This window comes from Buteo buteo, chromosome 17 (genome assembly GCF_964188355.1).
Source record: "Buteo buteo chromosome 17, bButBut1.hap1.1, whole genome shotgun sequence".
Taxonomy (NCBI): Eukaryota; Metazoa; Chordata; class Aves; order Accipitriformes; family Accipitridae; genus Buteo; species Buteo buteo.
In genome coordinates this window covers 1,316,581-1,331,040 of record NC_134187.1, presented here as the reverse complement: position 1 = coordinate 1,331,040, position 14,460 = coordinate 1,316,581, and the positions used below count along the sequence as shown (strand labels likewise).

Below are 14,460 nucleotides of genomic sequence, written 5' to 3'. Positions count from 1 at the left end.
CCTTCTCCCGCCTGCCCGCCCTTCCCCTTACCATTGGCCGAGAGCCTCGTCACTCACGCTGTATTTCATCTCCATTGGCCTAGCTGCTGCGCGCCGCTCTGCGCCCGCCCTATCCGTTTTACAGCCAATCAGGTGGCAGAACTCGCCACGCTCCCCCCACACCGCTCCTCCCAGGGGGACTCCAACTCCCAGCGTGCCTCGCGAGGGCAGAGCCGCCTCCGCGCTGCGGGGGGTGGGGAGGGTAGGCGCGCGGGGGCTGATGGGAGTTGTAGTCCATGCGCGGGGCGGCGCGCGGGGCGGGAGGCTCAAGGCGGGGATTTGGGCATAACAGGGGATGGAGTGACTCGAGAGGCGTTTGCAAAGGTTAAGGGGGCGGTTAGGGGGTGCCCAGCAGTGTCTTTGCTCTTAAATGGCCTGTGAGAGGTGACAGGGCGGCGGCAGCTCCATGGAGGCCCCCCCGCTGAGGTCCTCCCTTGGCCCCCAGGCACGCTCCCAGGGACATTTACGCGTATCCAGGAAAAATAAAATAAAATAAACTGCACCCACATGCCCCTCAGCTGGCCCTGCCGCACTGAGCCCTGCGCATGCGCACACGGCGGGAAGCGGCGAGCCGCGGCATTGCGCATGCGCGACATGGCGCGCCAGCACTGCTGGGGCATAACGCGCATGCGCCGAACTGCCCGTGCCGTCGCCTCCCGGGAATATTGCGCGTGCGCAATGCTCTTTCTGGCTTCACCGCCCGGAGAGTCGGCGCATGCGTAGAGGGTGGGAGCCAGCGTTCGCCCCGCACTGCGCATGCGCGATCCTCCCGTGCGCATGCGCCCTGCTCGTTTCCGCCCCCGCCGTCGCTCAGGCGCTGCTGGAGCGGGAGAGCGGCAGCCGTGTGGAGCCCCGGGCCGGGCGGGCTGAGGAGCCGCCGCTATGGTGTTTTACTTCACCTCCAACGGTGAGTGGGTGAGGGGAGAGCGGCTAGAGGCCTTAGTGCCTGCGGGGGGAGGGCCGGTCTGTGACGGGCCGGGTCCCGCCGCTGTGAGGGGAGCACCGGGCCGCGCCCCCGGCCGGTTCCTCAGAGAGCGGGGCCGTCCGGTAACGGCACGTCCTCCTGCCCCTACTCCTCTGAGCAGCCTGTTAGTCCTGCCGGTGCCTTTTTTGCGAGCGCCCGGGGTTGGGTGTAAAGGACACGGTTTGGGCCGAAATCGGCTACAACTTAAACTCGTTTTAGGAGCTACGAGGTTCCCTGAGCTGAGGAGCCTCTTAGTAGTGGTTGCTAACAGCCTTGAATGAATAGCAGTACCGGTGAGTGACTTCTGAAAAGTTTTCTCAAGTGTGCTGCCGTCGGGAGTTTGTGGGAAGGCTTAATGCATAAATTGTCTCATTATTTTTCCTTTAATATAGACAGATCCATTTTTCTTGCCCATATGAAAAGGTTGGCCACTTCTGAAGCATCAGAAATCTGTGGTTTGATGCAGTATGGGCTGATGATAGGGAGGGTAGTACAGGAATATTCCTTTCTGGTGTGCCCCCAGGCATTTCACCAGTGTATAAACTGTTTGTGAAAGTTTCAGTGTGGTTTTTACCCCTTACCCACTGTATCCACAAGCTAAATTTTATAGCATAGCTTTTCTCCATTCTAGAGAGAAAGTTCCGTAGTGAGAAGGATTTGAGTGTCTGGCTGCTTGATTTTCCTTGGACAAGGCAAGACTTAACAGTCTTGTGAATGTTTCTTAAATAAATTTGTTCTTGGGATTGGTTGAAACCCTTTTCTTCCTCTGTTGTGGCAAGTCAGGCCCTTTACACCCTCAGTGAACAGATGCACTGGCTGTGTTGATCACTTAACCCAGCACTTGGATGGAAACATTTTCTGCTTATCTGGAGGCTGTTAGGGAGAAGTTCAGAGACTTTCCTGGACTTCCCTTTTAGTGGGGAGGAAAGAGCCTGGTAGACGTGTACGGTACCTCGGGGGGTACTAGGAGCAGACAAGCTGCAGTTAACTCTGCCAATGATGTGAACAGTCTCCTTTGGTTTTTAAATGCTAGTTCTGCAAGAGGGTTTCTGACGCATTATAATCAGTTTTGCTGCCAGAGAGAGGTCTACAATAAGGCTATTACCGTTTGCCTAACATCCGTTGCACTGTTACTAATGTGTGTTAAATCATATGGGTTTTAAGTAATCTCCTCTTTGGTTATGTTAGTGTTCCCCCGCTGTTTTGGCAGGATGAGCTTCATTTTCACAGAACCATCACTAATGCAATTTTATTTTCGAGCATTTAATTTTACGCTTATGGGTAGTGCCTGTAGTCACAATGATCTCACATTCTCTGGACTCTCCTATGTGTCCAAGGTGGATTTTTTCCCAACCTTAACTCCCACAGGCATATAATCCTTTCATATTTTTGAATTTCCATTTCTTATTACCTCATTACTAAACTGAAAAGTGTCATCTGGGCTTTGTGCTAGTGATGTTGGATTTCTAATAAAAATGCCCTCAGAAAGGACTGGGTCAGTAAGCAGTTTGGGATCCAAGTCATTTCACTGCCAGAGTGGTAGCACGTAAGTGAAGTGTGTCTGCTATTTTAGTGACTTTGAAAATATGAGGTTAGACACCATATTTTCAAAAGATGCTTTTTGCAGGCAGATTTGGTCACCTCCCTTTCGTTTGTTTGCTCTTAGTCCTTAATTTGTGAGTTGCTTTAGAGAATTCTGTTTGTTCTGCAACAATATATGAAAAACGCAAATCTGTGTTGCTGCAGCAGGTTGTTTCAGCCACTGGCTGTTACGGTGTGAAGCCGTCTGCGGAAAACCCGCTGTCAGTAATTCTTTGTGCTGAAGTGCACAGGTGCTGTAGGTCCTCGTGAAGAACAGCTAAATTTCAGTGCAGCGCTGAGGCTTGTAACTGTAGCTGCAGCATTTGCTCACGCACAAGATAATTGTTAAAAATTGTAGAAGCTGGAAACGTGACAATCTGGTAGATAGTGTTGCTGTGAAATTGAGATTTCCCTGCTGCCACATACAAGAACAGAGCATGTTTTTTAAGCAGGCTGCTCAGTGATTTCTGCAACAGGACTTCCCTGACTGTAGCACCCTCTTAACTGCTCTGTGTCCATCTCCCAGCTGTGCTGGCCTTCAGTCGAGACACTGAAGGGACACTTGCTTGGTTTCCCAGAATTGGCAGTGTCTTTACTGCCTGATGGAAGGAGCCCTAAAGAAGAGAAGGACACTACGTGTCCCAGCAGGGCACAGATGAGCCAAATGAGTTTATGGAACTTCGGTCTTTCCATTGTGTTGTGAATTTTAATCCTCCCAGGCTACCTGGAGGAGGTTCACATTGGGCTTCTGGTACTTTGGGATGAGCTGTTTCACTCAAGTCCCTACAGAATGTTCATCCCAGACTGTAAATACAATGTCAGCCTTTCTGGCTCCAGACATGTGCTTAATTGAACAGATTGTACAATTACACAGATACACTCTGAACCACCTGGATGTTGAGGGGGTTTTGCCCAGAAGGCTGTTCCTTGCTGGATAATCTTCCATGGAAAGCAGTGGAAATGCCACATTCCAAGGTCTGTTGAAGCATTTGGGACAAAATCTGGAAGAAATGCAAAACCATCTTCCTTCGGCCCCCAGGAGAGAAGTGGGATGGATGGATGGATGGATGGATGGATGGAGCAGTTTTCATTCTAATTTCTGTGACCAAGACTGGTGCGTTTGTCATTCCTTGCACAGTTTGTCCAAACCCCTTTTGATTTGTTTTCCTCTTTCTATCCCTCAGTTGTTCCTTCCGTTTACACCATTTACATGGGAAAAGATAAGTACGAAAGTAAGTACATTATTGCCTAACGGCTTAGATTTAGATTTGTGGGGATTTAAGGTCATTTTGAAAGGATGTCTTTGTATGTGTTAATTCAATATATTGTTTGAAAACTTGTTCATCCTTGCAAGTGATTCTGACTTACCCCTCTGAAATCCACTGTGTTACTTTTATTTAAGATAAATAAATTTTGTAAATCCACTAGACAGTGTAACTGCCTTCAAATACAAGTGAAAACTAAATTCACTGGGAAAAAAAAATCTGTCTAGAGAAAAATACTGTTTTTCGGGTTGCGTTTGATAACTTTTTACAAACCAGTCTTCCATTTCCCTGCTCAGTCTGTATTTTTGCCCTCTCCAGTGAGCATTCGTACTCTGTAGGTTTCCTATGCCCATCCTTTCCCCCACGGTAAAGGTTACGGTTCTGCTGCTCTTCCTGTTTCCACATCAGTAGTTGATGTGAAACCGGGTGTCTTACTCCAAGGGAAGAGTGTTAGTGTGGCTGTTTTGAAGATTTGCCCTGAAAGTCTCCCCCCATTAGATCAATATTTGAAGAAACATATTTTCACTTAAAAATTTCAAAATTACATGGTGGAGGTGTTCCTGGCTTACCTGTTTCTGCCATACGTGGAGCAAACAGGTGCAGCATTAAAACCCTTTTTTCTTTCGGTTCAGTTGCCATGCAGTGGCTGACCAACAGCAGAGGATTCCTGCTCGACAGGTAGTTGGATTTGTTGTTGATGAGGTCCTGGGCTTTGCTCATTGATGCTTTTATTCCTACAGATGAAGATCTAATAAAGTATGGCTGGCCTGAAGATATCTGGTAGGTGCTGAAACAAATTGCCTTTCATTATGCATCCGAGTCAAATGATTGTAACAACCCTTTTGCTTCCACAGGCACTGTAGAGTCTCTTTTTTTCCAAGGCCACTTAGCAGTTTAAATACAATCCCAGGGTGGAGGTGGATTGAAGAAGACCTGGGTGCAGCTGTTGGGACCCCACTGATTCTGAATTCATTCCCCTGCACCTCCCCCTTGACCGCCCCCCGCTTTGTTCATCATAGGAGCTGGCCCCTTTGTGAAGCTTTTGGGGGTTTTTCTATGCATGGAGCTGCTGGAGTAGCAATAACCTGAATAACTCCATACATGGATATTTATGTTTCAGAATATAGGTGCTAGCTTGCTGTTACTCTTTCTGTGTTTGGGAAATGAGCAGAGTTAAAGGAGAAGGGCAGCTTGGTATTTGTAAGAGAGCACACCTCCTGAGTCAAGCAAGAGTATCAGATCCTGGATGTCCACACACACAGAGAAGCGAAACCAGCAAAACCAAAAGGCTAACAGAGGACAGGCAGAGTGGAGGCATCAACATGTGAAATCACGGGGCAGACGGGGCCTGGGGATGGAGCCAGAAGTTTTTTAAGCAACAGTAAATGCTGTGCCTAGAGAAAACTGTCTGTTGTCTCCCAGTGCCTTTTCCTCTGTGTCACCCCTGTGTGTGCTGTGGGCATGTACTGGCCTGTCCTCTAAAACAGCTGTCGCCATCTCAGGAGTTGCAGTTGGTGAGCGGGAGCGGAGGAGTTTGATATTTTGATTCCTGCCAGGTGAAAGCCGTGTCTGCTTTAAGCAGACCTGCTAGAGCTTTGGCCAGGCAGGCAAAAGGAAGCGCTCTGTCATGTGTGGGTTGGTTTTGGCTCACAAGGTCTCATCTGAAGAGAAAACAAGGGCAGGGGAGTTCCCAAACCTGTTAGCAGCAATTCACAGCATCTTTGCTGGCTGGATTAGTCCATAAAGTTTCCAAACTGATAAGGTTTGAGAGATGTTTAGGAAGGAGTTAGCTTGCTTCCAGGCACTATTGCACAGACCAGCTGTATCACAGTTGCCGCCCTCTCCTTTGCTAACAGTTTCTAACAAGAAGCACCATGTGGATTGTGCTCCTCGCTCTTCAAGGCGTCTTCTGCCAGGATGAGCTGAGATGTCTTGGTAGGACTGAAGCTTGAATAGGTAGTATCTAACACACTCTGTAGAGGATGTTTCGTCAGCAGTCAGCTAACTGGCAAGGGAATATTTTTTCTTTTCTAGCAGAAGAGATTGTACTTCAGCTGAATAACACACTGTTGTGGCAGTATCACATTAATTTTCTGTCTCATGTTTGTCCTATCACTACATAATTTAAGGTATGTCTACACTGTTATTTAGGAATGACCTTGAGATTCATTCTCAAATTGCCTGAACCATGAAAGTCATCTTTTCCCACCTCTTTTGTATCTTGTAGCTCACACTGACATCTATGTTGGTTTTTTTGTATCCTGGTGCCATCTCAACAAAATATCCTAGGTCCTCTTGCAGAGGCCTCCTGGGAATTGTTCTAATGGCATCTGGCACTTTTTAGACTTATCTTTAAGAGGGATCCAGTGGAGCTGGGGTAGGAGGCTCAGGAGGTACAAGTGAGAGTTCATGTGTTGGTGCTGGAGTGTTTTCTGTCTTGCAGCAGGAAGGAAAAAGTCCAGTTATATTAAAAAGGAAGTGGTGGAAAGAAAGGTTGGGAGGTAACATGAGATCAGTTCCCCGCCTCTGTCCTTGGAAGTCTGCAGGGTTGGAGTGAGTGTTGATCAGGACAGAGGCTTAAAAAATAGATGATTATGGTAAAAACACAGTCAAGTTAGAAGAGGTCTGGAGAAGGGCAGCTGGAGCCATTGAGGAGATGAACAGCTGTGCTGTAAGGATGGACTGGAGTGGAGACCTCTCTTCAGTCTGGTGGGGAGGCAGGGTGATCGAGGCTTATGAAATCTTGGAGACAGTGAATGAAGTGAATGCAGAACTGGTGTTCACCTGCTGTTGGGACTGGTACCCACTGAAACCACTAGGCACGGTAAACTTCCCAGGCAGCATCGCCTGTTCCCGCTGTTGGAGGCAGAGCACTGGGCTGCTCCATTAGTACTGACCAGTGAGAAATTTGGGGGATTTTTTACTCTATGATGTTGAGGCTAGTCATGTAAGTGGTGAAGCAGTGCCTGCTGCAGAGTTCACGAGTTTGCTGTTCCTCTTAAGAATAAATAGACAGATCAAAACACCACATACGCAGGCTCATGCTGTGAGTGTTGCCTGCATGTAGTATAACGTTTAAAAGAAAAAAAGGGAGGGGGAATGGGTTTTTATTTTTTCAGTCTCCCATTGAGAGGACTCATGTTTCTTGAAGGATAGGCTCTGACTCCCTTGCCTGCTTTTAAACATGAACATTTCTATACTTTAGTCATCCATGGAGTGGCTATTTTGTCACTTGTTAGGAAGTAAATCTTTCAGAACAGATCACCCTCTCTTACCCTCTGTTAAATGTGCTTTTTTTTATTCTGTAGGTTTCATGTGGATAAGCTCTCTTCCGCGCATGTGTACCTTCGGTTACACAAGGTAATCCTGTGACGCGTACATTTAAAAACATTAATATTCACTCGCATAAGAACTGCACGTGCCCATTCTGCAGTGATTCCTGCGCAAGAGACCATCTTTGCTTACGTGAACTGCTACAGTCTGCAGGGCTCCCTCAGGGTGCAGGTAACCACCAGTGTGGGGAGACTGAATTTACAGCCTCCGTTAACCAAATAACGTGGGGAGGAGCAGGAAGTATAACGTGGCCCAACAGAACAATTGATTTCTGGCGTGACACCAGCCGTAAGTCTAGGAACCATCACCCACTAAATGAGGATACCTTTGAGAAAAACAGGTTGCAAGTCGCTCGTAGTGCTTCAAGCCTCTCCTCACAAATGCCACAGAAGACTCCAGTCTTGTAAAATGTGAAGTGTAGAGGTCTTGGCTGTGTTTGTAGATAATCATGCCCTGCTTCCTGGCTTTTGTGTGCTCATCAGTCCCTACAGCCCCCTGCCGCAAGCCGCTCACGTTGCCTTGCTCTGTCACAGGGGCAGACGGTGGATGACATTCCTAAAGAAGTTTTGATAGACTGTGCCCATCTAGTGAAGGCGAATAGCATTCAAGGTAATACCGATTCCCGGGAAATCGGTGTGAGGTGTTTGCGGCGAGTGTTTCTGGTCCACACAAGCGTGTGGTTTTTTTGGATCAAACACTTGTGACATTTATGCTGTGGTGCTCTCTGTTAAGCCTGTGCCAGCGGGTCTTACAGGAAGCAGATGTCGCTTGCAGCTGCTGGGTCTGCCTGTTACACTTTTGTAAGGAGGAATTTTAAATCTCAGAAATTCCTGTTTGTGCCTCCATATTACTGTCTGAGCCAAGGAGGCCTTGCAGTCTCTTCTCTAACACCACCTTGGGGCCCCCTTCCATAGTAATCACTCTTCTGGCAAAGACGGTCTCCATCTGGAGTTCGTTAACACTGCTGCAGCGCTCATGTTACTGCAGAAAATGATGTCGTGGTGTTCTTCCGTTTCACTGTAACACTGGAAGGGCTTCTCCGTTTTTGTCTTTCTTGCCTAGCTAGTAATGTTTGTGACAAGAATAACTGCCAGTGTTTCCATGTTCACAGAAGGCTCTAAGACCTCTTTCAGCAGGGAGAGAACTGAAATGTTTCCCTTTTCCCTCGCTTCCTAGGTTGCAAGATGAACAACGTCAACGTGGTATACACGCCATGGACTAACCTGAAGAAGACTGCAGACATGGATGTGGGGCAGATTGGCTTTCACAGGCAGAAGGATGTAAGTGTTTGCTGTAAGCCAGTGACGGTGACCTGGTGGCAGACTGTAACGTTTCCGTGTTAGGAGCTGGGTGGTTTGTCTTCAGCGTTTGCCCTAAAGCCAGGGAATCGTCCACTCTTGAAGCCTAAGAGAGATCCCAGGAGCATGTTTGGACTTGCCTGTACGTCACCTGAAAATCTGTGGTTGAGCATTGGCCTGTAGCAGAGTGTAGCCTGTGCAGTATGTGTTTCCAAACTGCAGCACCGTGTAGCTGATGAGTCTTTGCTGATGCCGAATGGTATCATGTGTTAGTCTGTGCTATCCTTTTGAATTTATCTCCACTGAAATCATCTCTTACCCCAGCTGAAGAGCCTGCATATGAGCAGTCACTTTGGATCAGCTCACAGACAGTACTGTAACCACACCTCTGGAAGGGCTCAGGGCTTGAACTTGCTGGGCAAAGGAGGGCTGTGTGGGGTCCTGGGGGTGTCTGACGCTGTGCTCACTCTACTGTCTCTGCTCCGAGAGCTGTCTCACCCTGGTGCTGCCTCTGAATTTGTTAAACCTGTTAAAAGGCCAAGCTGCTTAGCTTTGGTGTAGGGTCAAGCCAGTGTACTAAGCTATTCCCGAGCCTGACCTAGTATCCACAGATAATGTTATGCTTAAATTGTAGTTATGTAGCTTGGCTGCTGGGAGAGAAGGCTCTCTAGGGGTGCAGTTGTTTGACTAGAACAGGTCTGTACCAGGGCAAGAAATGCTAAAACCCCTGCAGTCAACAAGGAGCGCATGAGCTTCTCTTTCCGAAATGGGTCTGCAGAGACTTCATGCCACCTCTTCAGGAATTGGCAGAGACTGGTTCTTGTCTCTTGGCTTCTTTGTTGAGGCATGTGCCAAGAAACAAAATTATTAATGGTTATGTACTTAGCAATGCTTATGCTTATTAGCTATGTGCTTCTGAGTGTTGGGAGTGGGCCTTTTTTTGCTGTTACACAACCTGCTGAATAGGCCTTGGTGGCAGTGATTTTCCTTAGCATCTGTTTTTGTGGGATTCAGCCATGTGTAAAGTGGAAATAGGGTGTTTTCTTTCCGTTGAGAAAGTGCCAGAATAAAAGTATTTTTTTATAAGGATCACAGTTTTTTGCACTCCAAAGGTGAAAATGCTGACAGTGGAGAAGAAGGTGAACGAGATCCTGAACCGGCTAGAGAAGACAAAAGTGGAGCGCTTCCCAGACCTGGCGGCTGAGAAGGAAGCCAGGGACAGAGAGGAGAGAAATGAGAAAAAAGCCCAGATCCAAGAGATGAAGCGGAAGGAAAAGGAAGAGATGAAGAAGAAGAAAGAGCTGGAAGAACTTAGGTAAGTAATAAATTGTAGTGCCAACTTCTAACTATTGCAGTTTTCATTGGTGCTGGGAGGGAGTCATGGGTCAGCAGTTTCTGTTTAATAGTTGGCTTGGCATTACTCAGTGTTCAGCTGACCTGCTCTGGCATAGACGTCTGCATGGCCCAGTGATTTCCTTTGTCTTTAGAATAAATGCGTTTTCCCCATTTCTCCTAAAATAAACCTGGATGTTAAACCATTGTTAAAAGAAAGGACTGAGTTTTTTGAAACCTGTCCCTAACTTGGGTGAAATTGGGCAAGCAGCTTGGCACTCTCTGTCATTGGGATGGGAGCAATTGCTTCCAACTTTGCATGAGCCTTGGAAAGCACTGAGCCTTTGCTAGAGTTCTTCAGCTTCCTCTTGCATCACTGATGTTAACTAAAACATGTGTGAATCCTCAGTCGCACGCTCCTTTAAACACAGAATGAGAGGTGGTGTTTTGAAATGTCATATTGACCTTTCTGTCCATACCACAGCATGCGTGAGCTTGTTCCTTGGTACTGACGGCCCCGTACAGCACTGGATGTATCCACTGGCTTGCCCCAAAAACTTGCTTTTAAGCTTTAGTAAGTTTTGTTTATCTGTAAATGACAGTGAAACCAGAATTTGAAAAACTTGGGATTTTGTGAGTGATTCAACACATGTAGAGGTCAGAAAGGAGAGCTTAGAGAAGCAAACTAAACTGGGGAGAAGTCACCAGCAGGCACGTCTGTGCTACAGAGTAAGGGGCCTGCCTGCTTATTTAACCTCGCCCCAGAGCTGCCTCTTGGCCATCCCCCAAAGTAAAGGATTTTCTACTTCCTGGGATGATCTAGCTGGTAGTTCCAGAACAAATATGTGGAGGAGTCTGCATAGTGCCTGGGCTTTGTCTGGTTGTTTTAATTAGCCAAAGAGTATGAGATAAGCAAATACAGGTCCAGCCTGCCTGAGTTCCAAAAGGAAGAAAATTTGTTTTTCTGTTACTTGGTCCTGTTTTATCAAAACGCCTCTCTGTTGGTGGGTTTTGAAAATGTATTGTGCAAGATAATGTAATTTCTCTTCCAGGAGCTACTCATCCTTAATGAAGGCTGAGAACATGTCCTCCAATCAGGTAAGACTGCCCACAGAAACCTTTCAGACAGCTGAAATTCAATGCAGGATCGTGATGGTACAGCTCCCGCATTGCAGTCTGGTTTTGGTGACTCCTGCATGACAGAGCACATCTCTGTCACCCCTTCTCGGTGAAGGACACTGTCACTTTCCTCCACTTTCCGAGAGGGCCCTATTGCTTATATGTCAGCCAGGACGAGTCTGTGCTGCTCAAAGTGTGTGCAAAGTCCTCCCAGTCCCCTTCCCACCCAAGTGAAAGAACAGATGGAGTCTGAAGTGGGGCACCAGGCTTGACTCTCCTTGTGAGCTGTTCAGGCATAACCTGGCTCGTGAGCAGAGGAGGTCTCCCTAATGGCAACCACGACCTGCATATGCCACCTTGTTACTTCAAGGGAGGGGGGAAAATGCACATTTTTAATAAGAAGTAAACTGGAGGTGTAAGGACAACAGTTTGGGGAGGGATGAATATAGGTGCTGAGGGGCAGAAGAAGAAGCTTGAAGGGATGTGCTTGCGGAGAGCAAGCAGGTGTTGGCCTGGGACTGAAGCAGTATAACATGGCTGCAGTCTGACGGTGGAAAAGGAGCTAAAATGGAGAGGAGCGCAGGCCAGCAGGAGGGAAATGAGGAGGTGGGTCACAGGAGGGCTGGGGGCTGAAGTTCAGAAGAGGCCCTGGTGTGCACTGGATGCATCTGTGCTTTGCCTGAGGTCTGGCATGTCTGCAGCTTCATCCTTGGTGGGACCTTGAGTGAATGGATCTTGGAGCTCCTCTGAGTGACCCTCAGTTTAAAATCCACCTTTCGTATCCTAGTTCCTGACTAACTGCTTAGAGGAGTGTGTGGTTTTCAAGAATCCTTGATTTTCCTCCTGGTTGGCATGCAGATCCCCTTTGAAACTTGAACTGGGTTGACGTATAAGCATCTCCTGACATGAACAAGCAGGCTGTGCCCAGTTAGTGACACTTGCCAGGGAGAGGTGTGGTGGAAATGCTGTGCAGGGAGTCTCCTCCTCTCTGTACCTGACCCCAGCATGGTGCCAGACTGCTTTCCTTCTCCTGAGTCAGAAAGAAGCTCAGGTTGTGATACGGAGATGGTCCACAAAGCTGCTGGTGAGAGCCTGTTCTCTGGTTCCTCCCAGATCGCAGCAGATGGGCTGCAGTTTCAGGGAAGTGATACATCGCAGGGACAGCAAATAGCAACTGCTGTTTCACAACACAGAGCCTCACACAGAGCTGTTCCTGCTCCAGAGCTGTTGAGCATCCGTTTGGTCTGATTTCATGGTGTTTGTACCGAAATGGCAGGAAACCAGAATAAATGGCAATTCTGAAATCCTGCTGAATGCACCATTTCACCATTTTCCATTTTAATGTGCACAATGATCCTGATTTGTCTTTCTTTCCACAGGATGGCAACGATTCAGATGACTTTATGTAAATAAAGTCTCTCTCCTTTCTCAATCATGAGGTGGTTTGGGATGTCTTAATATGTCACCATCGCTAAGAATGCCAAAAAAAAAAAACCCAAAAAGTGAACTCTGACTCCATTTCTTCAGAACCTGGTTGGTTCTCCCAGCAGCCTAACCAGCTCTGTGCCATGGACAGCTTCTAAAGGGAGAAGATCTATATGTCTGCACGTACATCTCTTTTTTCAGGGACGTGGGTGGAAGGAAGCAGAATTGATGTTTCAGTTCTACAAAGACAATGATATTTATTCTAGGGAAGGGATTGGTGTAGCTTCTAATCCAACGAGATTTAAAGAAAGGAAAACAAATTCGTGCTGTCTCACCGCTGTCCTGGCAGCGGAGTGACTCGGAAACAGTTGCTATTAACTCGGTTTGTACACGAATGTGGCGCTGCCAACTGTGTAACTCTTCTCTTCATGCTGGCGATGGTCAGCAAAGCTGGGGGATCCCTCTACAGTTGGAGGGTGTAAATTTGGACAAGCTCACAGCTGCTCTGCAGGCCTCCCCAGCCCTTGCTGGCAGTAAATCTGGTGGCTCCTCATTTAATACAGAGCTACAGATGATGAAGGCTGAGCTCGGCTGTTGTTGCAGCCTACATGAGCATGACCACTGGCTGTGATATGTGCCTTTAGCACAGAATGAGAATAGCCCCACGGTGTATTTTCTTTTAAATTATGCTCGATTCCTGGGCTGTTCCTTGGAAACCTTCTCTGGAGAGAGAAGTTTGTGAAGAAGAGTTGAGTTTTGCGCGGCGTCTGCACCTGTCCAGGCTAGAGCTCTTGCCTGAGCCCTCTGTAAGGTTTTGTGGATAAGTCTGTACAAAACGGTCGCGATAATCCTTGCAGCACCTGTATATATGTCACAATTAAATTCATACCATGCTGATAAAATGTGCTGCTAGGTGGGAGTTACCTGGTGTGCTCATGCCTCTGAGAAGGAGCAGAGCTGTGAGGGTCCGCGCAGTGTCTCCTCAGGCAGCAGAAAGCCACACAGAGCACAGCCGTGCTGAGGGGGGACAGCAAAAGTCTATGAAAGTCTGGTTTTGGGGTGCATCTCTGGATGCTGCAAACTCGCCTGCAGCCTCGGCCGGACAGGAGGTGCAGGAAAAGCCCCTCTGCCTCTGCCCTTGCTTCTCCCTGGTGCGAAGCAAGGATGTCTCCTGGTGCAGCAGTGGATTTTGGGGGGGTGGAATAGGCAAAAGGGAAGCGCTCCTTAACCAACTGAAGAGACCTTAAGTCTCATCACAGAATTACTGAATTATTGCAGGAGAAAAAAACCTACCCTGCTACACGGGCAAGTCCCAATAATGCATTTAAACTTATTTGATGTGCTTCCCAGCATCTTCCCTCTGGGTCCTGAGGGTGTGGGGTTGGGACTGGGGAGGGCGAGGGGGTCCAGGCCCTTGTCAGCCCCCCAGTTCCTTGCTGGGAGGAAGAGCAGGGTGTCCTGTCTCAGCTCAGGCTGACCTGAGCCTGGGGGGGCGAGGAGCTGGGGGGACCCCGTCTCCAGTACCTCCCTCCGCTGCGCCATCAATGGGCCCTTTCATGGGACTCGGGTGTTGGCCAGGGACCGGCGACCTGAGCCGCCGTCAGCAGCGGCCGCAGCCCTGCAGCTGCAAACTGTTGTGCTTGGCCGCGGCGGCCATCGATGGGGCGACGTCCCCTTGCGCATCGCTGCCGTGGGCCGTCTGTGTTCGCAGCACCCCATGCCTGGATGCCCAGGGTGGAAAGCGCCGGATCCGCGCTGTCCTTCGTTTAGGACAAACCCGTCAGGAAGAGAGATCCCCGCTCCCCTCCGTGCCCACCCCACCGACCGGCAGCCGCCAAGAATAACCCCCTCGAAGGCGAGCGGTCCCGGCTGCCGTCAGCATTTCCCACCCGGCCCTTCCCCGCCTTCGCTCGTTTATTTATTAATCCTTTTTCTCCCAGCTCTGAAATCCTATCACCCACCCTCACCACCACCCGGAAAGCGCAGCTCTGGCCTGTTCTGGGGGGTAAAACCCTGCCTTTGCACATTTTTTTGCAGGCCCAGCAGAGGAGGCGGCCGCCCATCCACAAACACTGGCACAGCTGCTGCCCAATATTATGCTAAG

At 48.6% G+C, this 14,460-nt stretch overlaps 1 protein-coding gene across 1 annotated transcript; it reads left to right on the top strand.

Moving 5' to 3' along the window:
- The first annotated feature begins 813 nt into the window (after positions 1 to 813).
- CCDC25 (coiled-coil domain containing 25) lies at positions 814 to 12,366 on the top strand. Its single transcript, XM_075048857.1, has 9 exons — positions 814 to 946; positions 3,769 to 3,816; positions 4,590 to 4,629; positions 7,158 to 7,209; positions 7,716 to 7,791; positions 8,359 to 8,462; positions 9,593 to 9,795; positions 10,865 to 10,910; positions 12,311 to 12,366. The coding sequence occupies exons 1-9, from the start codon at positions 922 to 924 to the stop codon at positions 12,338 to 12,340; spliced, it is 624 nt and encodes a 207-aa protein (XP_074904958.1). The 5' UTR covers positions 814 to 921; the 3' UTR covers positions 12,341 to 12,366.
- Positions 12,367 to 14,460: the final 2,094 nt, after the last annotated feature.